Genomic DNA, 26,794 nt, shown 5'->3' on the forward strand with positions numbered 1-26,794 from the left:
AGTGATCAAGATAATGGATTACACTAAGTCACTAACACCCTCTCTGAACTAGCCTCTGGTGCTACCACCAAAAGGCTCTGGTGCCCATATATTTGAAATTTTCGTGCGTGCCATCTTGTCAGATCTAAACTCTAGTGGTTACCTCTCTGGTGTCACTGCAAGGATATGTTTGTCTCAGTTGAAAACTACAATCCAAGTGTGTGCTCAAAACTCCGTAGTCGAGCCACGGTGACCACGGGTGATATTCGACGAGCGATCGTACTTATCCGAACAACAGCAACTAAGCTCAGGTGGGTGCACTCTAGTGCCCACCGGATAGCTTCGATGGCTATGAAAATAGTTCACTTAAGCTTATTTTAAAACCTCTTTAAATGGATAACTTCAATAGGTTTCTCGCCGGATGATCGTCGTCTTTAGCACTGAGTTAGCATTTTTCAAAAAAAAAATCAAAGTTTTTCACTTGCATCTCGTCGTGCCACCCGATCTTAATGCGCATGCAAAGCTATATCTCACCTAGTGGCACTAGATAATCGTAGAAGCAACAGTTTGTCCCTCTTTATATAGTACGCCTATCTCTACCCTATCAACCTTGCCATTCAACTTCTCTAATCACCACATGGCCGGTGAAAATAAAGCATATGCCTATAACTTCGCCGTGCACTTTGTTTCCACCCTTTGCACTTCCATCCGCCCATCATTTTTAACCCTTGACTTGTTGAGCCTTTGCATATTCTATGATCAATGCCATCTACACCACCATGGCCTCGTGTAAGCTCAACCTAGCTTGTGGAGTAAGCTTGGTCTTTTTATCTCACAAATGTAACCATTAGTTCACAATTACCAAAATCCAAACGAGTCTTTCAGGTATTCAACTAGCCATCATTAATTTGCTCTTTTGTTGTGAGCTATCTATTTTGCTCAGCTTGACATTCATATTGACTTTCTTTTTTCCTCGCAAAAAAATATTGACTTTCTTTTTTGGATTATGTGACCTGTATGGTTTTATGGCTTTGCAATGTGTAATATCTTGTCTAATTTAGCAAGTATGTCTACCATTTAACTAAATTGTCTATATCTTTTTGTTGCAATTTTGCAATAGGTCAAATAGGAATGAGTGCCTACTTAAAGCCTAAAAATAGACACAAAAGAGATATTAGGCCACCACCAACGCAGGCATATAGGATAATATGCCTCATGAAAAAGCGTTCATCCATGTAGGAGCAGGTGCATTGAGACCAACGCAGCCTCAACACAAGGCACACCTCCATATGCCTCCTTGGTCTGATCATTGACCACTGCCCCTGTCATTCTCTCTTAACTTTCCCAATCCTCAAGGTTATTCCTCCCTAACGCGGTTGTCGTGGTTAGAGATGGCAACGGGGACCCGATCCTCGATTCCCCGCGGGGAATTCCCCTATTAGGGGACGGGGATGGAGTCAAATATGCCCCCACGGGGATCTAAACGGGGAGAAAATGTCCCCCGTCGGGTTTGGCGGGGACGGGTCTGGGGGAGCATTCCCCGTCCCCGATACCCGCATCCCCGCCCCGTTTATATACAGGCTTTGCTATCTTTCCTAATGGCCCAACCAGCCCACGAAGGCCCAATGTCTTCTGAGTATATATAACAGCAATAACCCTAGTTCTACACCTTTGTGATGATTAATATCCTGCTTCTTGCTATTTAGCTATTTTTGGATTGTGATTCGTGGTGTACTCTAATATTGTGTCGATGAACTCATGTGAATGATGATGAATTAACCTGAATGGTGATGAACAAATGTGGGGACGGGGATCCCCGACGGGGATTTTTCCCCTCGCGGGGGCGGGGATGGGGGAGAAATCGTCCCCGTGAGCTTTGGCGGGGACGGGGACGGGGATTTTTTCTCCCCGCGGGGACGGGGATGGGGAGGCAACCTCCAACGGGGAATTCCCCGTTGCCATCTTTAGTCGTGGTAGCTTCGTCAATTTGTCAGGTGAGGCGCCTGCTACCTCTGCAAGCTCCTTTGACAGCTTGCGAGACCACCATCTTCTCACCTTTTTTTGTTCACCTGGTATCCGGGCCTACGTGGACTACGGAGCCGGTAGACAGCGTAGATTGTTGGGGCTGCTCTTACTACGGACGCAACGTGCTTTTTTAGCCCATAGTTCTTTATTTACTGCACATATGAACATTGAAATTTGAAATTCACCTGAACCTTCGTGGTCCGTGGACCATATAGTCAGTAGCTATAGCAAAAAGCCAAAAATGCACAAACATACTGTGTCCCTGTGTTTCTCTCTGTCTCTCGCTCTCGATTTTCTGATCCCGTGTTGGCGTGTCGATTGCGTAATTCTCGCGTCCGCCTTCATACCCTGCTCGTCGGCCTGGATAAGATAACGCCCATCTGCACGGGCACGAGAAGCGCTCGAACTCCTCCCACCGGCAGCCATGGCCACCGCCGCCACCTCCCCGCTCTTCTCCCTCTCCTCCCTTTGCGCCTCCCTCCCTTCCCCCACCCGGATCCCCACGTCTCTCTCGCTCCGTGCCCTCTCCCCACGTGCCCGTCTCTCTGTCTCCCTCCCTTTCGCCTCCCCATTCGGTACGGTTCTCCGGCACCTCAGGTTCCGATTCCTAGACGGCTCGGCAATGTCCCTGTGCTTACTCATCGGATCCTGTGCTGGGAATGGCGGTTTCAGGCGGGTACGGGACCTGGGCGGCGACTTCAACGTCGTCCGCGGGAAGGTTGAGACGGCGCGGGCTGGAGGTGGTGTGCGAGGCCACGACAGGGCGGCGGCCGGACTCGGTCAAGAAGAGAGAGCGCCAGAACGACAAGCACCGCATCCGCAATCACGCGCGCAAGGCCGAGATGCGCACCAGGATGAAAAAGGTACCTGTTTGAATGAGTGATGCTTAGTGGCAGCGACTATATGACTCTCTCCCTGTTGCTTATAATTTCGCCAGAAATTTAATCGCCTTGTGAGATAGAAATGCTTAAGTGGACCAATGCAGTTAGAAAGGGAGGTTAGCTTTGGAGAAGCTCTTGCAAGATTGTAGTGCCAGTACATTTTATCGAATTAGCTTTGTCTTGAAATAAGCATGTGAATCAGCTTGTTAGAAGGACTCCATTTGTGAATCATACAGCCCAATCGAAGTGCTGAGTTTGTTCTTCGCTGACGTTAAGTAACTGGGTTGTTTTGGTTTACTTTGGCAGATTGGCTGGTTGCTTATGTAAGCCGGTATTTATCACAGGCTAATGTGTATTGATTGAGGGGCATGGAGGACAGGAGAATTGAACAGAGTCTGAGTTTTTTAGTCTAGATTAGATATTTGTAGAGTTAACGGTATGAAAAAAATTTACAAATGTAGATTGATTTGACTTTAGTTGAATATTAGAATGTCAGCTCATTATTTTAGTGTACGTGGAAGTAAACATTTTGTTATTATTTATGAATCATTGCTCTCAAAGGGAAAAAAAACAGCTCAAGGAAAAGAGGAGACATAGTTAATGAATTTCATTACCTGGTTATCTTGTGCGTGAACAATAGTTGTTTTGTGTTGATGTGATGAATCTTATGACACAAATGAAACTGATAATGGTCAATGGGGACGAGAATATGAAATTCCACTTCTCATGTGGCAACCAATATCATCATCATTTTGTACACAGTTAAGTATTGCATACTGTTCTCTGAAAAACAATCATAAATGTTTGCTCTTTCACTAGGTCTTAAGAGCTCTTGAAAAGCTTAGGAAGAAACCTGATGCCCAGCCTGAAGAAATAATTGAAATAGAGAAACTGATCTCTGAGGCATACAAAGCCATTGACAAGACAGTGAAGGTTGGTGCCATGCATAGGAACACCGGGAACCATCGTAAGTCTCGACTGGCGAGGAGGAAGAAGGCCATCGAGATACTTCGTGGTTGGTATGTTCCAAATGCTGAACCTGTCGCTGCCACCTAGGATTCTTGTGAAATCACTATCATGGATCCGCGGTCGTTTTTCATCAGATTTCACCAATTTTGGGCAACCTATGCTATTCACGGATCTCAACAGCTTGCCAAGTTCTCTATTGAAATGGTCCGATCATACCTTTTCTGCTATCTTCTATGTTTATGCGCTTGCTCTGTACTAGCAGTTAACTACTGACTAGAGTGGCCACCTCTTCTCCCCCGTTTCTGTTGTTGTTCACCTCATTGTTGTAAAACTAAGGTCAGAAAATTTTAAATATAGCTGTCCTCTGGTGTGTCCAGATTTCTTCAGCTGGACAAAATATATTACTCCATTACGCATGTTCTATTCCATTGTGCAAATGGTGGAATAATCCATGGTAACTAGGAGTATTTGGTACAAAGGACAACGTGTAAGGCTGGATTACACGTTGCTTCCTTTCTGAATATTTAACTTACAACTGGATACTAGCTTCCTATCCGATTGTCTAAGCTTTATTTTACTTTATAATACCCTTTTTATCAAAACTATAATTTTTTGATTGTTTCAATATGTCCCGCACGTGAGGAAGAGATTGCCAGTGGCAGCAGCTGCTGTAACTGAATTTAAACTTCTGTAGATGCACAGCAGCGCAGGGGCTACTTGAGAGTTGAGACTGAGATGCTGAGACACTCGTGTACAAGGTTTTCATTTTGCTGCCTATAGAGAGAATGAGAGATGCAACCGTGAGACGTCTGGCCTACGAACATCTCCACCTGATCTCTTTTTCCTTTTTCTTAAAACTTATTATAAAGTTATTTAGGGGATTGAGAACACAAGAGCATTTCTAAATCTCACTCTCTAAATCATCACTTAGAGAATCATTTGCATAAAAATCACTTTCTATATCTTTTCATCCTTCAACAATTTTTCTATATCTTATGCGCACTCTAGATATATATTCTCGTCTTCTATTTTGACTAGCGAAAAATCCGGAATAAAATATGACTATATTTGAATAACCATTTAGAGAAGCTGTTGGAGGGTAGTTTTTTATCAAAATCTATATTTCAAACATTTAGGAAGAATATGGAGAGTCTCTTGGAGATGCTCTAAGAATTCTAATTTTAAGAAAATGTTGCTCTACAAATTGAGAAAAAATCACATCCCCTTTAACTTCATTGCATGTAAGTGAATCATTTTAGGGTGTGTTTGGATCTCTCATCTAAATTTTAGACCTACAAAAACTTGAGCACTTTAGCTTAGTTTTGAGATCTAAAGCTCTAATGTGAGTGGACAAAAGCTTAGGTCTAATTTTAGACCACCTGTTTAGACACTTTAGCTCTAAACTTTAGAGGTGGATCAAATAGACTCTCAATCCATGCTAGTTCTCCCTTCTCTCTCATGTGGCCAGCAAGGGGCGCAAGGCGGAGGCCTCCCGACAGCTCGGCGTGGCGCCGACCTGCCCACAGCTCGGCGTGGTGGTGGCCCGCCCGCAGCTCAGCACGGCAATGTGGGCCCCACCTCGCTCATCCCCATGCGCTCGGCGGCACGGTGGCCTGTGCGCTTACCCGCGTGCTCACTCCTGTGGACCCGCATGTCATTGTCCGGAGGAGGAAGAAAGGGGATTGAGAAATTGAGTGGAGGTTTTTAGGGGTTGGAGAACAAATACAGTAGTAGTAGATTGAGAAAGAGAATCTTTTGGAGCGTGATTTTTTCTACCAAATCCCTTGTGTTGTTGATTATAGAGAAAGGGAATTGAGTATTCTCGATCCAGTGGAGATGCTCTAAGGCCGGCGGGCTCTCCATCGGCTAGACCGTCATGGAACTGGCGCATTTTTTTTTGTTTCGGATCACTTGGCCATACTGAGCTCTACTGCTTGCTTGTGTTACATGTCATGATTTTATATACTACTTTCATTCCAAACTATAGAAATTTTGGTAGATACATAATTTTTTTACTATGCACTCGATATCTAGATACATAGTAAAAATAATATATCTAGAAAAACCAAAACGCCTAGGCTGTCATAGAACTGGAGCATCTTTCGGTTTCGGATCACTTGCCATACTAAGCTCTGCTGCCTGCTTGCGTTAGATTTTAAATACTACCTTCATTCTTCTAAATTATAAGCCGGTTTGGTACATCGTTTTTTTTTGTTATGCATCTAAATAAATATATATTATATCTAAATATATAGTAAAGCAATGTATCTAAAAAAAAAACTGTCTTATAATTGGTTGGAACGAAGGGAGTAGCTTCCACGCCTTCACTCTTCATCAGGTAAACTTAGAGGAATGGTAAGGTTCGAATAACAAAAATGTTTCCTACTTAAAACATTTTTCTTTACTCTGGAACAATGTACCAGAAAAGGACTAAAAATGTACCAGAAAAGGACTAAAAAAGAATAGCATATGCCTCACAGGGGGCACAAGAACCAAGAGGCAGATAAATGTTGAACGGAAGATACATTCTCATAGTCAGTGCAGCTAGAGAAATACTCCCTCTGTTCTAAACTATAAGACATTTTTTGTTTTTTAAGATACATAACTTTTACTATGCATTTAGATATACTATGTCTAGATACATAGTTAAAGCAATGCATCTTGAAAAATCAAAATGTCTTATAATTTGGAAGGGAGGGAGTACATGATTTGCCTAGGGCAAAACACCCGAACATCATGATAACCAGCAAAGCTTGTACACAAGCTTTCGAATTGGAGCTATACTCAATTTAATACATAGCATTATATATGAGACTAATCTATCTCAGACCCAATAACCTGCTAGGCGCAAAAAGGGGCAAAATTTGCAGGCTAAATCTTCACAAGCCAGAAAGGCTGATTTGAGGACTAGGTCAAGTTTTCATACTATATATATACCTACACATACTAATGGCTATGCAAAAGGAACTGATTATATCAGTTTTGTCACCATCAACAGATCAAACCACATTCTCGATCATCTAATGATGAGTGCTGAAGCTAGCTAGCTCTTTTTATGCTATTATTATTACACCTGATCGCTTCAAGGATTGAGACATCGTCATGCAAGGTGAATGGTGTACTGAAAAATGGAGTGGAGAGTATTTGGTTAGGATCAAGATATGTTAATTTGGAGGGAGCATCAGTTTTGAATTCTGGTAGCAAACAGAGACATACCAGTTGAAGTCGAAACCAGCAAACTTTGAGTTTTCTGAAATCTCAATTTCCACCCTTGCTTTTCTGGATGCCTGCTCAAAAATAAATTCTACTAATTACTACCTACAAGACTAAAAAATGTCCAGCACGTTTTTAAAATTATTAAGCTTGTTGATAAGCAAACAGGAGGTATGAGCCCTTTTGCGTGCGTGCATAAGTCAAGGAGTTGTGTGCTACTCAAGTCACCAAGTAGATTGAGGTCAATGTGAACTCAGAAACCTGTGTGGACTAGCCAGCAAGCAATGTGGAATCAGCTAGGTGCTGCCTCTATATGTAGCTATGTTTCTTTGATATGTGTTGAGAGGAAATATCAAATTCATCTGCTGCCTGGTGTGTTCTGCGTTTGTTGCTTTTCACCATGTGTACAACTGTACTTGAGTTTGCATGTGTCTCCTAAGTTCTGAACCAATAAAACCATTTATATATAAAACCATTTATATATGACACAGATTAATTTTAAACTATTACTATACGGTATTCATGCCATGAAATCGAATAATTTTACTATCCAAAGTGCCTAATCACTAGCACAGTTGTAGTGATCCACATTTCAAGTCAGGTAGCTGGTAGGATATTTCCATAAACAAGTATAGATCAGGCCACCTATGTCAACCATATTTAATTGAACATTTGAAACATGCAATGACACAAGTTTGGACCGGACCATCTAAGTCAACCATAGTAGGTTGAACATTTGAAACACATAGAAACCCAATCTATGAACATCCAGATATTACAGCTGAGTTGCAAGCTGCTTTTGGAGGGTAGATATTTTCGGCAGCTGTAGACCAAGAAAAATACCTTGACCAATAAGAATGGAAGGCAGATACCATTCGCACTCTCTGCTGGTCTCTGTAGTAACTGGTTGCGAAACTTGATATTCTGGAGGTCATCAAACTTGAAATAAACAAGGAAGAATCATGAGACAATAGTAACTACACCAGTTAGGAAGCAGTAGTTATATCTCTAAATGAAAGCAAAGAAGAGTTTTTACTTCAAAAAGAAAACAAAGAGTTATTGCTACTCGCTAGATTCACAAACAATGAAACAACTTACCTGTCGTTCAATTTCGTGGAGAAGTTTTTTCTTGTTCTTAATCCTGACCATGAGTTCTTTGCGAGTTTCCTTTGAAATAGAACATGACAGGAATCACATACAAAATCCTCCTCAATTATTATTTACCTGCCAGCACTGCAAAGCACAAATACTGACCTCCAACTTTATCTTTTCATATTGGAAGTTAGACAAGCCCATCCACTTTATCTCCTTTTGGTCTTTTGTAATAACACGTAGTGCGATTAGCACATTAAAAGCATCATACACCCTCCTCCTAATATTCTTCTCATCAAACTACACCAATAAGTTTATTTTCTTTGGATCAGCATTTTTTTTTTGGGGGGGGGGGGGGGGGGGGGGGGGGGGAGTGCAAGGGAGATCAAATTTGTGCAACATAATAATACGAAATAACCTCTTGACCAATAAGAGTCAGCTTCAGCTCCCCACAAATTTCATCTGCAACCTGGAAAAGACATTAACTAGTTGAGGTAGCTTACAACCCAAAATGGGAAAGAAAAAAAAATCACATGTGATGCCAAAATATGTAGAAGGAATACTGTACTAAACTACCAATGTAGTATTTTGGAGATACCTTTCAGCATTTATACAACACGCCAATGATTTTATATCAGGCATTTAGGATGCATCATATGCCTGTGACCTTAGAGTTCATCTTGGCCACAGGTTGAAATAAATACTGTAAAGTAGGATAATTCATATAAACTAAAAAAAAAATCTAGATATAGTCTCCATTTTATCCATAATTTTATCTATAAGGTCTACTGAAAATGGCATGTCTAAACAGTAGAGAGTTGCAGAAATGCATATGTTACGTTGGATTTTTAGTCATACAAGGAAGAACCAGTTCAGAACAACAATATATGTGATAGGCTAGGGGTAGCACCAATCAAAAGGACTGGTTGAGATGGGTTGGACATATCCAACAAAGGCCCTAGGGGCACCGGTGCATAGTGGAATCCCAAGGAAAGATAATAATCGAAGGACAGGCAGTGGTGGCTGAACCTGACATGGGAGGAGGCAGCAAAAAGGGAGTTGACATGATGAATATACCCAAAGAATTGTCATTTAATAGTAATAATAGTAATATTATTAGTGCCTTTTCATTTCATTTGAGTTGTTTCTTTCGGGTTGGTGGTTCAACTTGGGTTTCATCTCTAGCCTACCCCAACCTGCTTGCGTTTGAAGGTTTTGTTGTTGTTGCAGTCTTCATTATGAAGTATGGTCTGTTAGTGAGAGTTTGAGGGATACATATATAAGAGAATACCTCATTGTAAGTAGTCCGTCCTTTGGCCTCAACCTTTTTAGAAACTGCAATGTCAAATCAAATGATGGTTACATCATAGTAGCAGGTTAGCAACTTAAGTTTACATCATCGAAGGAAAACATCTAACACAAGTGCTAATTGCGAAACATAAATATTTCAATTAAACTACACCCTATTTACTTTTGCTTCACATTTATCCTAACAAATATTCTATTACACTACTCCTATGTCCTAGCACGTGTAAATTGTAAACAAAAAGAGCCTGGTGGATGAATCATGTTGCACATACATCATATGCACCAAAAAGGTGCATGCATCACCCAACACAGCATGCTCCAAATGCAACCATCTCATTACACTAAGCAATAACTTTTTCTGAGCTCAAACTCAAATAAATTCACTGTCTTTCAGATCAAAATCCACAGGAAGAGGGCCTCATCCAGTCACAGTGAACATTTTCCAACCTAAGTCTTGCTTATATAATTTTGTCAAAAGGTGAGCTGAGTAACATTCACCTGTACAATTTTCCAACAAATGGAAATTCTTGGTTTAACCACACTAATAAAACTTGTTTCAGCAGAAGCAAATGAATTTCAGGACTGAAATCAGCCCGAGAACGTGAATAATACAAGAAAGAAAACAAATGCAGTATACCTATGAGGAGGTATAGGCAGTAGCAAATAGCAACCACATCGATGAAAGAGACACCAAATTTCAACGTGAAACCCACTCTCCCTAAAGGGGTGTAATTACCACACTTTGTTGCTACAAGTGTGGCATGTCACACTGTCACAGTTATCGTGGTGGGCAAGAAGGCCACCACAACTTTGGTAGTACTCCATACATTCCGAATTATAAGATGTTTTGACTTTTCAGATACATTGCTTTTAGCATCTAGACATAGCGTATATCTAAGTGCATAGCAAAAAGTAAGTATCTAGAAAAGCGACAACGTCTAATTTGGAATGAAGAGAATAATTGGCAAGAAAATGAGTCACTGACAGTAGGGTCCCAGTGAAGACATGTTTGGCACAACTTAAGTTGTGGTTACTAACCAAAGACCTGCCACAGTTGGTCGTGGCTCCCCAAACCCTAAGGTGGGGCATTGTGTAGCCACGATAGCCCAGCCAAATCTCCTCCACTATATGCTTGTGGGATTCCACCAAGTCATCTTCTAGGCAGGACTAGAGGCTAACATGAATCAAGATTCACGGTTTTTAACACCAAGAGCAAGATTCAGAGGGCTGCTAGCTTAAGGTTCAGATTTTCCACCTCATGAGGACAATTTCCCAACAGAAACTCTACACAAATTCTATACAGCTAGATCAAAATTGGATTAAGTAGAAATTTTGCTCCCCACCGGTTCCCCAAACGGCTCGATGTCACGGCTACACCTACACGCCTTCTGTCGAGAACACAAGCCGCAAAATGGTCTTTCGCGAGGCGCGACGTCTCACCTATCTTGCTGAACTCGCGGAGCCCCCACCCGGCTATCCGCTGCGTACCGGCCTTCTCCTTCCTCGCCTTCTTGTTCGCATCGCCCTCCTCCTCTCTCTCGCCCGCATTGCCGCCGACGCTTCGCCTGCGCGAACAAACCCGAAAACCCCCCAAAACCCTCGGTTGAAGGCTGACATAAAGCGTTCGTCAAGGAATCGGAAAGTGAGTGAAAGAATGGTCGGTACCGTCCAGGAAGCGGAGGGAGCCCAGCTCCTTCGCTGATGCGCAGGCTGGTGAGCTCGGCCGCCGCGTCGCCGCAGGGGGGCGCCATTGCGGTGCTCCCTCGGTATCCTAGGAGAGGGGCAGAGAAAAGTGGGTTTGGACCTTGTGCCTAGGAGTAGGGACGAAAACGGTAGGAAACCGAATCCGTACAGAGGGCTGAGATATGTCCGTATCCGAGTCCGAATATTTAATATCTGATATCATATCCGTATCCAAATACTCAAATCGCATATTTATGATGTCGATATCCAATTATATCTTATCCGACATAGTTGACACTATCTGTATTCGAATCCAAATCCGAACAAAAATATAAAAACAAATATAATATCGGTGATATCCGTCCATATCCGATCCGTTTTCATCCACCTAGCAGCAAGAGGGCACCAAGATACGGCGGCCCAGGGATCCAGAGGTATTCAGGTATAGACCGGTGGCCCATATCTGGCCATTGGGCATTGGTTGAGCTTTGTTATCTTTTTTTTTCCTCCTATTATTACCTCTGGGTCCTCGGTCCAGAAAAGAATAGGATTCTAGTACAGTATTTGAATTAAATAAATGTTGCTCAAAAAAATATTTTAAGCTTGACTAACTATATATAAAAATTATTAATCTTTATGATTACCAAATAAGCATTATTATATTTGTTACGAGATTTATTTTCATAGTATAGCTATTTGGTGTCATAAACATTATATTTTTTATATATTTGATCAAACTTTAGATAATTTAATAAAAAATGCATCTAGAGTTACATTTTTTTTAGACAGAGGTAGTACAATATAAATTCATATTTGTTGGGGGATATGACCCGCCTTCTCGGTACCCACGTATCATCCTTTCCAGGAGCTATCATCTCATTTCGGCAATGGAAGAGCGTTCGCCATCGGCGAAAAGAGGTGGCATTTAGTCCTCAGTATGGCAAAGAGCAGACGAAACCATGCCGGCCTTTACGCTTGTGCCTCGGCAATTAAGTCGTGACCCTTTCGCCTTGTCCCTGGGTTTCTTTGAGCGACACATTTTCGGCTATCACGTAACGTTGTCACGTGACTATGTATTGTGCAGGAATCATCACCCCACGTCTCCACTTCGGCGAAAGGCAGCCGGAGGAGCAAGGGCGGCTCAGTCCCCAGCTGTCGGCGCCCAAGGAAGGCCCTGACTGGGGGAGGCTGGAGGCAGGCTGGACCACAACTACCCTCACGTTTTGGAATATACGTTGACATCAGGGTAGTTGGAGAGGGCAAGTTGGTCCTTTAAGGTGTTTACAGGCTTATATAAATAGAACCCCAAGAGGGTCATGTAAGGAGAAGATGATGAAACCTTAATTTTCCCAAAGGAATGCAACCTTTCGATCATTACTTTCAGTGTTATCATTTCTTCCTTGCGTCTTTCTCTTGTCTTCGTCTACTGACACGGCAACCAAGTGTTCGAAGACTAAGGCCTAGAACAACAATATTGTTAACTTTATGGTATTATTACTCGATTCAGAAAGAAAATTATGATGCTATATACCACTTTACATGTCCTGGTCTCCTGTATACCATATACTCACCAAGTAATTAAATCACAATGATAATAAAGAAAGTTGTTTTGTACGATCAGGGGCGGACCCAGCGCTAGGGCAACCAGGGCCATTGCCCTAGTCGCAGCGCCGAGTCTTGAGTCGCGCCGCTCGGCTCCTCGCTCTCCTGGCCACCTCCACGCCGTCGCCTGCCGCTGCCCCTCACCGGCTCGCCCCCTCCGGCCTCCGATTTGCGCTCCGCAGGCCGCTTCTCCGCCATTGGCTGGTCGCTGGCCACCCGCCCGCCGTCAGTCGCTGCCCAAGTGGCCGCCCCGGCGCCCGGCCCCGCTCGGCTGCCCTAGTCATGGCGAAATCCTGGGTCCGCCCCTGTGTACGATAGGAAATACTTGAATCTGTCTAGCTGGCTACACATTATAATGTGCTATAGGAGGATTTGCGTAGCCACCTTGATTCCTATAAGCGTGCAGCCACCAAGACACTGCATCCATTTATTATATGCATCCATGTGCCACAAATCAACAAACCGTAGAGATTTGTTATTTTGCAAATCTAGGTAAACACGCTCCAATCATTTGACACCATGTTTCGCATCCGTGTGTGTAACATATTATTTATGGGAAAAAGTCTACTTAACCCCCCACCTTTTATACTTGGTCTACTTCACCCTCAACTATGAAACCGTCTGTTTTACCCCCCTGAACTTTCTAAAACCGTCTATTTTACACTAGGTGGTTTTCAGCAGCGGTTTTGCTACAGTGCCAGTGGTTTTGATTTTTTTTATTTATTTTCGGTGAATTTTTGAAAAATCATAGTAAATCATAGAAAAATCATAAAATGAAAAATCTAATTTTATTGGACTCCACATGAGTAGCTACACAGTGAATATATAATACGGTATGCTTTAGTACAAATTTTTTTTGTAGCTTTAGATTAATTGAAAAATCCAATTTTGTCTGTAATTAATTAGAATTTATCTATAACTAAGTTATACATAGTCCAATGAGTACAAAATTTTTACTATAGTTCAAGCATACAATAATTAGCGTACCCTAAAAATTTCACCACAATTGGACCATAGAAGCTGCAGCTATGAATTATTCTAATTAATTACAGACAAAATTAGATTTTCCAATTAATCTAAGGCTACAGTAAAAATTTTGTACTAAAGCATACCGTATTATATATTCACTATGTAGATCTACTCATGTGGAGTCCAACAAAATTAGATTTTTTTATTTTATGATTTTTCTATGATTTACTGTGATTTTTCAAAGATTCACCGAAAATAAAAAAAAAAGGAAATTCAAACCCACCGTTATTGTAGAAAACCGCTGTTACTGTAGCAAACCGCTGTCAAAAAACCGCCCGGGTGGGTAAAACAGATGGTTTCATAGTTGGAGGGTGAAGTAGACCATGTATGAAAGGTGGGGGGTTAAGTAGACTTTTTCCATTATTTATGATACAGAAGGATGTACAATGTTGTTTAACCGTTCATGATCGAGCACCAAAAGTACACAACTCTCGTGCTAGTGCCAAAATCTATTTGCCATGACACGAAAGGTGCTTTTGTAAATTTGAAAGAAAGAAAAAAATGTGATGGAACAGATTGGTCGAAACTCTCGAATTTTGGTCTTAGTGACTAGTTAAGACCCTACTTGATATCTCATGGTCTAAAGTTTGGCCACTAAATTTTAGACCACTTTAGCTCTTGAGACTCAAAACAGAAGGTTTAAAGTATCGTCTAAAGTTTAGCTAATCTTAAAAAAAAACTTTAGACCACACAAATGAGCTAAAGTGGTAGTTTTAGCCGTCAACTTTAACCAGCTAAAGTTTAGACCAGAGAATCCAAATTAAATAGGCCCTAAGCCGTCTTCCTAATTCTATTTTTACAAATTTATTAACCAAGATCATGTCATTTCCTTAGAAAATTTAAGATTATGGGTGGGGCATACCTCTCTTCCTGGCTTATTAACCTCCGCCACTGTCACAGTTGTACTAACTTTGCCAAGGAAACCATTGAGTTTTTACATCATGTTAGTATGTGACTTGGCAATGGATTCATATTCTACACAAAATGTTTGACTCCGAAAAAAGAAGACCAGTCCGTCGCACTGTATACTAAGTTATATACCATATCAATGGCAAATTGATGATAGTTTATTCAATTTTTAACATTGCAGGAAGCTTTGACTATGCCAACCTGTCCTCCTCCTCCTTTTTCTTTTTTTCTTACTTTATTTTTGTGATCCAGGCTGCTTATCTGTGAGTTTGTCTGGTGGGAATGGGCGACGACCATCACGAGGCAATTCGTTACCGACTCACAACTTCAGATGCTTGGAATTTCTTGCAATGGTATCTTAATCTTGGAATTCGATTGGAAGCTTGTTACAAAGCTGTACACATAGCACTTATGACTTACCTGAATGTGTCCATTACATCATATCATTCAGCCACCTATCAATCTATAAGCTGAATGATGGAGAAAGACCACGCTAGAATCATAGAATGAAAAGGACAGAAAGAGAATGTGCATGGAAAGAAACCAATTCTTCCAAACCGATGATTGACCCAGGGCCACAGCTGAAACTCAAGTGCCTTCTGCTGGAAGAGTGCGTAGTGGCTTTTCCATCAGCGAGGAACTGATACGGATGGCCATGGTGTTGCTCTCTCGGTCTCAGACGATGGTGCAGGGCCCGGGGTACTCGTCCTCGATGGGAATGTAGCACGGCTTGAGGTACGGGTACGGGCACGGCGGCGGGCACGGCGGCGGAGGGCACGGCGTGCACGGCGGCTTGGGGCAGCACCTTTTCTTCTTCTCCTCTTCCGCCTTTTTCTTCTTCTCCTCTTCCTCCTTCTGTTTCTTCTTCTTCTCTTCCTCCTCCTTCTTCTTCTTCTCCTCGGCCTCCTTCTTCTCGTCGATCACCGACACCACCTCCGCCGGATGCTTCGCCTTGCGCAGATGCTCCACGATGACCACCACGTCCACGTCTCCGACCACCGTGAGAGTGCTCTTCTCGTCGTCGTATGTCAGGGACTTGATCCCTGTAGTAGGCACCGTTATCAGTCAGTTCATGACCACACACAGCTAAGCTAGCATGTCCATCAACCATCAGAGAACGAACACCCTTGAATGACAAATGCATACACAAAAAGAAAGGATAAATTTACCTTTAACTTTCGAGGCGATCCCAAGGACGCAGGTTTTGCACTTCTTGCAGGTGATCGCCACCTTAAGTACTATCTGACGATGATGCAGAGAAGAACAGTTAATAGATAGACCATAGAAAATCCGTGGGAGGGATCAAGAAAATTTAAATGCTAACCTTCATCACCGCTGCAAGGTTGACTCTCTATACTGCTTGTGGTTACCAATTGGTGGTTCTTATATATCGTTTCTGTAATGAGCTCAGCCGAAAGCCTCTTCTGCTATAGGTGGCTTTATACAAGCAGCAGGAGAAGGGTCCTTTCGTGGAGGTTACATGCATGCCATGGTTTGGAATTTGTCACTGGTCATACAGAGAGCCCTTTGAGAAGTTAAGAGCCTCTTTGGCAGGGCTCCTCTAGGGATTTCAGCTTCGGCTCCTGTAGGAGCTGTGTCAAACGCCTGTTTTGGAAAGGGCTCCGTATGAGAAGCCGGTCAAGAGCCGGAGCCATTTTTTGCCTGCGCAAAAGAAGCCTAAAAACGAGCTTTACGCGGTTACTTGCTGTAGGTTCACGTCGTCTAGTGCGAAGGAGCCGTTTTGCTAAACGTTTTTCAGAACGGTTTCAGCTCTTCCAGAGAAGCTGCTCCTTCAGATGAGCCAGAGCCGGAGTCATTTTTAGAGGAGCCAGAGCCCTGCCAAACAGGCCCTAAATCATTGGGAGGCATGCAGCAGTCCCTTACTGGCTTACTTGCAATAATTGCTGATCGACTGCCATGCAAGTCAAGCACTACTACGTAGTTAGTAGGTGCAGCTCGTACTACACATATAAGAGACATGGTCGTTGGAGTTATTTTGAAGCACTAAAAAAATGGAGTGGAGATATTGTATCTAAATTTCCCTATCATAGGATCTGCCAAATCACTTCAACTGCCGGTTTTCGCTATAAAATGCTGCAGCAAGTTGGTGCTCTCTAACAACCAGTTCAAAGAATATAATCTCCAGCAAGTTAATCATGGCGTGAATGGATAGAGAATGCATGTTATTGAGTGCACTAGTTTCCTTTTGTCTCGACGCAATGCACATCTTTGTAATTAAGGTAGAAAAGTTTGATACAAACAACGCGTTTCTGGCGAGCGCTCTTGGAGGCGGTCTACAGGATTACGGCCATGGGCTGGACCATCCTAGCATACAAATACTGATTTCGATATTACACAAACGGTCCAGGTCATTATCAGTCAAGATGTAATCCCTAGTACTTTCTGCAGCCTCCGGTCTCCGGCAATCTTGTAAATATACTCTATTCCTTCTTAATACAAAGATATACACACTCGTGCGTATTAGAGAAAAAAAGATATTACACAAACGGTAGACATAGTATTATCATGGACTAGTGTCTTGTACATGGGCAGTGACATAGTATTATTCTTGGTTTGTTGTCATGCCGACAAGTACTGGTATTATCAGGAGATGACATGTCAATCAGCTACTAGTACCCTACTTTCCGGTTGGTTTAATTTTAACTAATTAACGAACAAGACAAGTTGAGCAGGTGGCGGCTTGGAAATGTCAGCAACTAATACTAGTAAAATAGTACTCGTACTTGGGCATTTGTAGGTTTTTTCTATGGGTGCATTGTCGTAGAAACCTGCTTGGAGTTGTGTATTGTCGAAGTCGCTGACGTCATCTCGCCCTGGAAGATGGTTCCTAAGGTTCCTGAGAATCTAATATGATAGCCGGGGAGGTCATAAATTAGAAGGAAAAAAATGACAGCCCATCCTTCTATATGAAGCACATCTATATTCTTTTCTCAAAGAACATGCTTTTTCTTTTTTCTTTTGACTAGGTAGCGTGCACGTGCGTTGCTACGGGATAACTAAACTTTTATATCGAAAACATATAGATCGCACGAGTGATATATTTATATATACTCAAAATAATCTTTAAAATTATAGAGATCGGTCACGGCACATTTGCAGGAGATGATTGATCTTGCCGTGCTAGATTTATTTATCCAGCTGCTGACAGCTTCACTAGCGGCAGAGGCGCTAGGGGGACACACCCTAATCCTCCAGTTAAAACAGGAGGATCACCTTTTTGTGCTAACTAATGTGTATTAAGTGAACTTGGCCCCTCTTGCCCTATAAAAAAAACGTAGCCCCTCTTGCTAGCTAACCACTACTATGTCTTTTTGACTATGGTCCCCCTAAATCAATTTTCTGGCTCCGCCCTGACTAGCGGCCGGATTAGGCTTCATATGATATGATGCGGAGAGGCGGCTAAGCACGGATAAGCAAATGCAAAGGTCGATCTTCACGCCAGATTGGTGAACTGAGAATCAAAGCATTAGATGAACAAAGTGTTTGTCAATGATGCTGTGACGAAGACCAAAAGACAAACATAATATAATCGAAGTAGTACTTGGCATGCCCGGCCTGCTCGCTGTCTCTCGTTCGTCCTTCCTCCCGTGACCAAGTCGTCATCTTCTTTTTATCTACATAGCATGTCCGTGCGTTGCTATGGAATAACTAAATTTTTATACAAAAAATATATGGATCATATAAGTAATATATTTAGATAACTAATATATGTATATATACTCAAAATAATCTTAAAATTACAGAGACCGGTCACATAGCATGTTTAAATAATGGTGGTACATTGTTTCTATTTAATCGTCAACGTCTAAAATATTCTTTCATCATTTAACATTGGACAAATATGAGCTCGGCACTTTTGGATACTTCGATTTATAAATGCATTAATCTAAAACAAATTTGAATGTGGTAGCAGACTAATATTTATTCACAAATTGATTGCAGAATTGAAACATAGGGAACTTGTAATAACTAGCACGTGCAATTTCTTTTAGATACATTTTGAACATATAGTTTTATTGCGGGATGGTTAACATCATCCACAAACTGAAACTATCTTGTTGCTGCAACTGTGCAATCCAGTGATCCAATAACATCCCTTCTATACCTAAATAAAGATATATATATATATATATATATATATATATATATATATATATATATATATACGATAGTTGGGTTACTATAACAAATAAGTTATTCTGTAGTCACTTCCATTTACTAAATAAGTTATTCTGTAGCCGGCTATTCAGTAGCTATAACAATATAGGGAGAGGTTACTAAATAAAGATATATATATATAGGAAGAGGCTATTCAGTAGCCGGCTACAAAATAAGTTATTCTGTAGTCACTTCCATTTACTATAATTTTATATACTAATTTACTATAATGTCAATACATATTTACGATAGTTGGGTTACTATAACACATGGGGATATTTACCATAACGTTATATTAAACCACTTAGTAAGGAGTTACTATAATCTCGTAAATTAACATAGTAATTATCATAACTCAAAGTGGCTACAGAATAAGTTATTCTGTAGCCAGCTACAGGATAGTAGTTCTATATATATATATTCAAAGATATACATGTAGTGTATATTCAGAGATATATTTTGCAGTCTTGCTGGTGCTGGTCTCTTTGTAGTTTGTACTGACCTTCAAATTCTCTTGAGGGTCCAATAACAACCTCTGTATTCTTGCTTGTAGCCTACCAAAGGAAATGATCAAAAAGCATGATTTAGAAAACAATCTTGACACATAGTATATGGAGTGTCATCTTACAGGTTTTCACTTCTCCATAACTATGAATGATACAGGAAATTAAAACAAATCAAATTCACATGTATGATCTTTGGATAGGCAGTTTAATAGAATCAGTAACTAGATGACTAAGCGAAACAGATCATCACCACACAAGCAAGAACATCACAAAGGACAAATCGATTAGTGATTTTACCTTGGAGAGGGGTGGCGGCTCTTCATACAGGAGGCTACAGAGGGTCGGCTCAATTTGTTGCATGGCTCATGGAGAAGGGCAGAGCTGCTTCTTGGACGATGATGAAAGATGTCGCTACCTCTCCGCGTCAAACGTCCAGAATGCATGCCTCTTACTTTTCTTACTTGCTGTAGCGCATGAAAAATTCTCCTCCTCTTGGCATGTCCATTCAACCCAATCTCCAACTGGAATTGAACTTTGGGAGGGTTACCTTCACAACCACTATATAGTAGAAAAATAGCAAATTCCCTCTGTATTTTAGCCATTGTGTTTGCAGCAAGCTAGGTTCAAATCACTAACAAGAGACCTCCTATATGAAGAGATACTTTCAATATAAAAGCCTCCTAGTTCCTAAATTACTGCTCTGCACATTGTTTCATAAAAGCTAGAATTTTTTAAAGCTAGATGTTAAACCTTCAGGTCCTATAGATTTCCAGGGGCTTTCCCAGGAGCTGGATCAATTTATGTCCATCTTATGCTTTAGGAACAGAATCTGTTTATAACATGTTCAAGTGGACCAAATAGGCTGCACATATGCACAGTCGTGTGCTGCAATGTGTATCTTCTATGGCTTTATATTTGAAAATACAATTAGACATATATCTTATATGATTATATCTTATGATGCCTAGGGTGATAATATATGCTCACTAATCTATATCTGATAAATGAGAAGCCCCATGATAAAATGTGCATTTGCTAAAAATGATAATATATGCTGACTAATGAGGGAGGAGGTTGTCATTTACCGAAATTAACAAAATAACAAATGTACACGCTAAACTCATGCTGGATATGCATGTCTAATATTGACATTGACTCACTTAAGTAGCATTTAACGGTTCAAAATTTACCTGAGTGCATGGCCATGCCCAAGAATAGTTGCCTCACCAAAGACATAGACCAACAGAACAATGAAAGTTACTGTCATTTCAAACTCTACACCTACAATACCATAACAAAAACCCCACGATGACACTGCATAAGCACTCCTTTGCATTAAAGTAAATGACATTCTAGTAAGAAAGTTTATAATTGCAGTGTTAATTTTGTAGGCAACCCAAAACATGAGAGGGATACATGAAGGCAAAGAGATGCAATCAAAGCTTGTGATCTTGTGTCTTGCTAATGCAGATCAACATGTGTCCTGCAGGATCCATGAAGGATGCACATTGGCATTTTTACTAAACACATTTCAGCCTAGGTGATCTGCTCCCTAAGATTGACAATAGGTCTCTACCAAATAGTTAGGGAGGTTCATCCCCCATTAAACTTCTAGCAACAGTGCATTGCATAAACTTAAGAGAAGTCCTACCATAGCTATTTGTGCTCCTGCAGTACGTGCAATGTCTCCGTAAGGATCAATATGGAATTGAAGGGGCTATATACTTGTGGTTGACACCACATGAAATTGATTGCATGGTCTTCACTAATCACTACCCGTTATCTATGCACTTTCTAGAAATTGAACACTCGTTGCCTTGCTTCAATGTCAGTGCCTAAAAATATAGTACAGACAAATGAGACTAACCATATCACATAGATCAGTTTAGTGCTTATCTATAGTCATTTAGAACATGTTGTGTTTGTTGGCTTGAGGATTCCCTAGAGCTTGTTGCAGTTCTTGTAACCAACAAACTTGTTTTTTTTCTTGAGAACAATATAGACAGTGGACAGTAATGACTAAGTGATCTACCTCGGAGCATGGTAAAGTCTACACCAAAGAACCATATGGATAATTAAAAGCTTGGTAGTATCCAAGAAAGATTGGGATTGCTAGCATAGCCAAGGGTAAGGAATCTGAAAATAGCCGATGCGGGGTTTAACCACTTGTCTTTTGATTTACCATCTAGAAGAGCAAGCATTGCAGTTGTACACTGCCTTTTGGCAGGCTAAGACAGCCACAATAATTTGTGGTGAGTCCTCTGATTGTTGACTAAAGAAAATACACAGACTATAATTCATTTTAAATCAATAATTCGTAGCCATGATAATTTTAGTTTAATCAGGAAAACATGATAGATAACATGAGTTTTTCCCCTTACCTTGAAATTGTTTGCCTCAATCTGGAACTAACTGAAACCTGACCCTGAGCCTAGCGACCTTGGTGCAGTGCTATCTATTTTATTGAATGAAGTGGAGAGAGGGTTAGAGAAAATTATATCTAAATGTAAAAAGAGGATATATTCTATTACCAGTAGAGTTAGAGTGTACAGAATTGCTCCGTCCATGACGACCTGTGCTACTTTTGATGTCTTGATTAGCAGAACCTCTTTAATCTTAAATGACCACAAGTATAGTTGTCAGTTCTAACTGTAGTAAAAAGAATAATCAGAACTACTGTTGAATATGCTAGCTTTTGTTGAAGTAATCACACAGAAAAATCATGGAAAATTGCAGGCAAGTTTCATTTTCATTCTTCACCTAATGAAACATACAATGTTTGAGACCATTGTAGGCAATCAAGAGACCACTGAACCATGAAAATTTTGAAGATGTAGCAATTTTTTTTGTAGGAAATAGTCATACTGAAATTAGACACATAGAAACAGTCATATGAGAATTAGCAGTGGCAATGCCCACCGAGCAGCAACAGTTCACCACAACACCCACCAAGACACATTGAGTGTCATCATCTGATAAAAAATAAACATTTTTAATCTCCGTGAGACTGCAGCTTCAGGGACATTTTGTCGAACAACATACTTGCACCAACATGGCGGTAAGCAGCTTCTCATAATGTGGATGGCGCCGGGGCCAAGTCCGCTCGACGGTCGCTACCATATAGGGGATGAGGGTGGTGTCGCTATGGGACTCGTCGCCTCGCAGTCGCAGGTTGACGTCGCACCGCAGCCCGCCACTGTGCGCCTGTGCCCACACCGCGTGCGTATGAACCCGGAGGTGGCGGAGGTAGTGGCAATGGAGGTCTGGAGGGCAGGTCGTGGGACGACAGTTGTGGCGAAATCCCTGCACGCAGGTTGCATGACGCCACGGCAAAGGCCCGGAGCACAAGCCGGGGGGCACCGGCATCGGCCTCGGCTGCGACGGAAGCCCAGAACGTGGATCGCAGGACGCTGCGCGCCTGCGCGGTGAAGGCCTGGAGCGCGGGTCGCGAGGAACCGGCGGCGATGGCCAGGCGCTGGTGAAGATCGGGGGTGCAGGTGGAGACCGCGCGGGATGGGGAGTGAGATCCGAAGCACGGGCGACAGGGAAGCTGATTGGGAGCGTGGTTTCCTTTCTTGCCGGACGGAGCATTCACGCGAGGGAGTTTCCTTTCTGGCCGGAGCCTTCATGCGAGGGAGTTTCCTTTCTTGTCCGCGTCACGCGAGGGCCTCGTGGGATCGCAGGTGTCCGGTAGACCGACGAGCCGAGCGAGGGAGCGGGATCGCACCAGGCAGGACGATGGACCCACGATAAAATGTCGCGCCAAAAAGTGTCAACGTTTTGTTCTTTTTAGTCGTAGGAGACATAGTATTATCATGCACTAGCTGTCTTGTACATGGGCAGTGACATAGTATTATTCTTGGTTTGTTGTCATGCCGACAAGTACTGGTATTATCAGGAGATGACATGTCAATCAGCTACTAGTACTCTTCTTTCCGGTTGGTTTAATTTGAACTAATTAACGAACAAGACAAGTTGAGCAGGTGGCGGCTTGGAAATGTCAGCAACTAATACTAATAAAATAGTACTCGTACTTGGGCATTTGTAGGTTTTTTCTATGGGTGCATTGTCGTAGAAACCTGCTTGGAGTTATGTATTGTCGAAGTCGCTGACGTCATCTCGCCCTGGAAGATGGTTCCTAAGGTTCTGGGAATCTAATATGATAGCCGGGGAGGTGATAAATTAGAAGGAAAAAAATGACAGCCCATCCTTCTATATGAAGCATATCTATATTCTTTTCTCAAAGAACATGCTTGTTCTTTTTTCTTTTGACTAGGTAGCGTGCCCGTACGTTGCTACGGGATAACTAAACTTTTATATCGAAAACATATGGATCGCACGAGTGATATATTTATATATACTCAAAATAATCTTTAAAATTATAGAGATCGGTCACGGCACATTTGCAGGAGATGATTGATCTTGCCGTGCTAGATTTATTTATCCAGCTGCTGACAGCTTCACTAGAGGCAGAGGCGCTAGGGGGACACACCCTAATCCTCCAGTTAAAACAGGAGGATCACCTTTAATTCTTGTGCTAAGTAATGTGTATTAAGTGAACTTGGCCCCTCTTGCCCTATAAAAAAACGTAGCCCCTCTTGCTAGCTAACCACTACTATGTCTTTTTGACTATGGCCCCCCTATATCAATTTTCTGGCTCCGCCCTGACTAGCGGCCGGATTAGGCTTCTTGTGATATGATGCAATAACATTCCTTCTATACCTAAATAAAGATATATATATATATATATTCAAAGATATACATGTAGTGTATATTCAGAGATATATTTTGCAGTCTTGCTAGTGCTGGCCTCTTTGTAGTTTGTACTGACCTTCAAATTCTCTTGAGGGTCCAATAACAACCTCTGTATTCTTGCTTGCAGCCTACCAAAGGAAATGATCAAAAAGCATGATTTAGAAAACAATCTTGACACATAGTATATGGAGTGTCATCTTACAGGTTTTCACGTCTCTATAACTATGAATGATACAGGAAATTAAAAAAAAATCAAATTCACAGGTATGATCTTTCGATAGGCAGTTTAATAGAATAAGTAGCTAGATGACCAAGCGAAACAGACCATCACCGCACAAGCAAGAACATCACAAATGACAAATCGATTAGTGATTTTACCTTGGAGAGGGGTGACGGCTCTTCATACAGGAGGCTACAGAGGGTCGGCTCAATTTGTTGCACGGCTCATGGAGAAGGGCAGAGCTGCTTCTTGGACGATGATGAAAGATGTCGCTACCTCTCCGCGTCAAACGTCCAGAATGCATGCCTCTTACTTTTCTTACTTGCGGCAGCGCATGAAAAAATTCTCCTCCTCTTGGCATGTCCATTCAACCCAATCTCCAACTGGAATTGAACTTTGGGAGGGTTACCTTCACAACCACTATATAGTAGAAAATAGCAAATTCCCTCTGTATTTTAGCCATGGTGTTTGCAGCAAGCTAGGTTCAAATCACTAATAAGAGACCTCCTATATGAAGAGATACTTTCAATATAAAAGCCTCCTAGTTCCTAAATTACTGCTCTGCACATTGTTTCATTCAAGCTAGAATTTTTCAAAGCTAGATGTTAAACCTTCAGGTCCTATAGATTTCCAGGGGCTTTCTGTTATAGATTTCCAGGAGCTGGATCAATTTATGTCCATCTTATGCTTTAGGAACAGGATCTGTTTATAACATGTTCAAGTGGACCAAATAGGCTGCACATATGCACAGTCGTGTGCTGCAATGTGTATCTTCTATGGCTTTATATTTGAAAATACAATTAGACATATATCTTATATGATTATATCTTATGATGCCTAGGGTGATAATATATGCTCACTAATCTATATCTGATAAATGAGAAGCCCCATGATAAAATGTGCATTTGCTAAAAATGATAATATATGCTGACTAATGAGGGAGGAGGTTGTCATTTACCGAAATTAACAAAATAACAAATGTACACGCTAAACTCATGCTGGATATGCATGTCTAATATTGACATTGACTCACTTAAGTAGCATTTAACGGTTCAAAATTTACCTGAGTGCATGGCCATGCCCAAGAATAGTTGCCTCACCAAAGACATAGACCAACAGAACAATGAAAGTTACTGTCATTTCAAACTCTACACCTACAATACCATAACAAAAACCCCACGATGACACTGCATAAGCACTCCTTTGCATTAAAGTAAATGACATTCTAGTAAGAAAGTTTATAATTGCAGTGTTAATTTTGTAGGCAACCCAAAACATGAGAGGGATACATGAAGGCAAAGAGATGCAATCAAAGCTTGTGATCTTGTGTCTTGCTAATGCAGATCAACATGTGTCCTGCAGGATCCATGAAGGATGCACATTGGCATTTTTACTAAACACATTTCAGCCTAGGTGATCTGCTCCCTAAGATTGACAATAGGTCTCTACCAAATAGTTAGGGAGGTTCATCACCCATTAAACTTCTAGCAACAGTGCATTGCATAAACTTAAGAGAAGTCCTACCATAGCTATTTGTGCTCCTGCAGTACGTGCAATGTCTCCGTAAGGATCAATATGGAATTGAAGGGGCTATATACTTGTGGTTGACACCACATGAAATTGATTGCATGGTCTTCACTAATCACTACCCGTTATCTATGCACTTTCTAGAAATTGAACACTCGTTGCCTTGCTTCAATGTCAGTGCCTAAAAATATAGTACAGACAAATGAGACTAACCATATCACATAGATCAGTTTAGTGCTTATCTATAGTCATTTAGAACTGTTGTGTTTGTTGGCTTGAGGATTCCCTAGAGCTTGTTGCAGCTCTTGTAACCAACGAACTTGTTTTTTTTCTTGAGAACAATATAGACAGTGGACAGTAATGACTAAGTGATCTACCTCGGTGCATGGTAAAGTCTACACCAAAGAACCATATGGATAATTAAAAGCTTGGTAGTATCCAGGAAAGATTGGGATTGCTAGCATAGCCAAGGGTAAGGAATCTGAAAATAGCCGATGCGGGGTTTAACCACTTGTCTTTTGATTTGCCATCTAGAAGAGCAAGCATTGCAGCTGTACACTGCCTTTTGGCAGGCTAAGACAGCCACAATAATTTGTGGTGAGTCCTCTGATTGTTGACTAAAGAAAATACACAGACTATAATTCATTTTAAATCCATAATTCGTAGCCACGATAATTTTAGTTTAATCAGGAAAACATGATAGATAACAGGAGTTTTTTTCCCTTACCTTGAAATTGTTTGCCTCAATCTGGAACTAACTGAAACCTGACCCTGAGCCTAGCGACCTTGGTGCAGGGCTATCTATTTTATTGAATGAAGTGGAGAGAGGGTTAGAGAAAATTATATCTAAATGTAAAAAGAGGATATATTCTATTTCCAATAGAGTTAGAGTGTACAGAATTGCTCCGTCCATGACG

The 26,794-nt window shown here is 41.4% G+C and overlaps 3 protein-coding genes across 3 annotated transcripts; 1 reads left to right on the forward strand and 2 right to left on the reverse strand.

Annotated features, from left to right (window-relative positions):
• Positions 1 to 2,340: 2,340 nt before the first annotated feature.
• LOC136452697 (small ribosomal subunit protein bS20c-like) lies at positions 2,341 to 4,253 on the forward strand. The gene is made up of 3 exons (XM_066453287.1): positions 2,341 to 2,579; positions 2,677 to 2,867; positions 3,705 to 4,253. The coding sequence occupies exons 1-3, from the start codon at positions 2,429 to 2,431 to the stop codon at positions 3,939 to 3,941; spliced, it is 579 nt and encodes a 192-aa protein (XP_066309384.1). The 5' UTR covers positions 2,341 to 2,428; the 3' UTR covers positions 3,942 to 4,253.
• Positions 4,254 to 6,563: 2,310 nt separating this feature from the next.
• On the reverse strand, positions 6,564 to 11,269 carry LOC136452698 (transcription factor-like protein DPB). The gene is made up of 9 exons (XM_066453289.1): positions 11,133 to 11,269; positions 10,908 to 11,032; positions 9,451 to 9,494; positions 8,578 to 8,628; positions 8,322 to 8,459; positions 8,166 to 8,234; positions 7,911 to 8,006; positions 7,071 to 7,141; positions 6,564 to 6,975 (listed from the first exon to the last, which is right to left on the reverse strand). The coding sequence occupies exons 1-9, from the start codon at positions 11,216 to 11,218 to the stop codon at positions 6,894 to 6,896; spliced, it is 762 nt and encodes a 253-aa protein (XP_066309386.1). The 5' UTR covers positions 11,219 to 11,269; the 3' UTR covers positions 6,564 to 6,893.
• A 3,773-nt stretch (positions 11,270 to 15,042) lies between these two features.
• LOC136452699 (heavy metal-associated isoprenylated plant protein 2-like) lies at positions 15,043 to 16,149 on the reverse strand. The gene is made up of 3 exons (XM_066453290.1): positions 16,015 to 16,149; positions 15,860 to 15,932; positions 15,043 to 15,733 (listed from the first exon to the last, which is right to left on the reverse strand). Exons 1-3 carry the CDS (start codon positions 16,018 to 16,020, stop codon positions 15,366 to 15,368), a joined length of 447 nt encoding a protein of 148 aa, XP_066309387.1. The 5' UTR covers positions 16,021 to 16,149; the 3' UTR covers positions 15,043 to 15,365.
• Between the last annotated feature and the right edge of the window lie 10,645 nt (positions 16,150 to 26,794).

Source organism: Miscanthus floridulus, chromosome 5, assembly GCF_019320115.1.
Source record: "Miscanthus floridulus cultivar M001 chromosome 5, ASM1932011v1, whole genome shotgun sequence".
Classification (NCBI taxonomy): domain Eukaryota; kingdom Viridiplantae; phylum Streptophyta; class Magnoliopsida; order Poales; family Poaceae; genus Miscanthus; species Miscanthus floridulus.

Excerpts from the sequence above, each read along its gene's own strand:
- LOC136452699 (XM_066453290.1), bottom strand. Across the intron at positions 15,734-15,859 it reads GATCGCCTCGAAAGTTAAAG|GGATCAAGTCCCTGACATAC; the intron begins GTAAATTTATCC and ends TGCCTACTACAG.
- LOC136452697 (XM_066453287.1), top strand. The coding sequence starts at position 2,429 with ATGGCCACCGCCGCCACCTCCCCGCTCTTCTCCCTCTCCTCCCTTTGC. Across the intron at positions 2,580-2,676 it reads CCCTTTCGCCTCCCCATTCG|GCGGGTACGGGACCTGGGCG; the intron begins GTACGGTTCTCC and ends TGGCGGTTTCAG. Across the intron at positions 2,868-3,704 it reads TGCGCACCAGGATGAAAAAG|GTCTTAAGAGCTCTTGAAAA; the intron begins GTACCTGTTTGA and ends CTCTTTCACTAG.
- LOC136452698 (XM_066453289.1), bottom strand. The coding sequence starts at position 11,218 with ATGGCGCCCCCCTGCGGCGACGCGGCGGCCGAGCTCACCAGCCTGCGC. Across the intron at positions 8,235-8,321 it reads ATGAAAAGATAAAGTTGGAG|GAAACTCGCAAAGAACTCAT; the intron begins GTCAGTATTTGT and ends TCTATTTCAAAG. Across the intron at positions 8,007-8,165 it reads TCCACGAAATTGAACGACAG|TTTGATGACCTCCAGAATAT; the intron begins GTAAGTTGTTTC and ends GTTTATTTCAAG.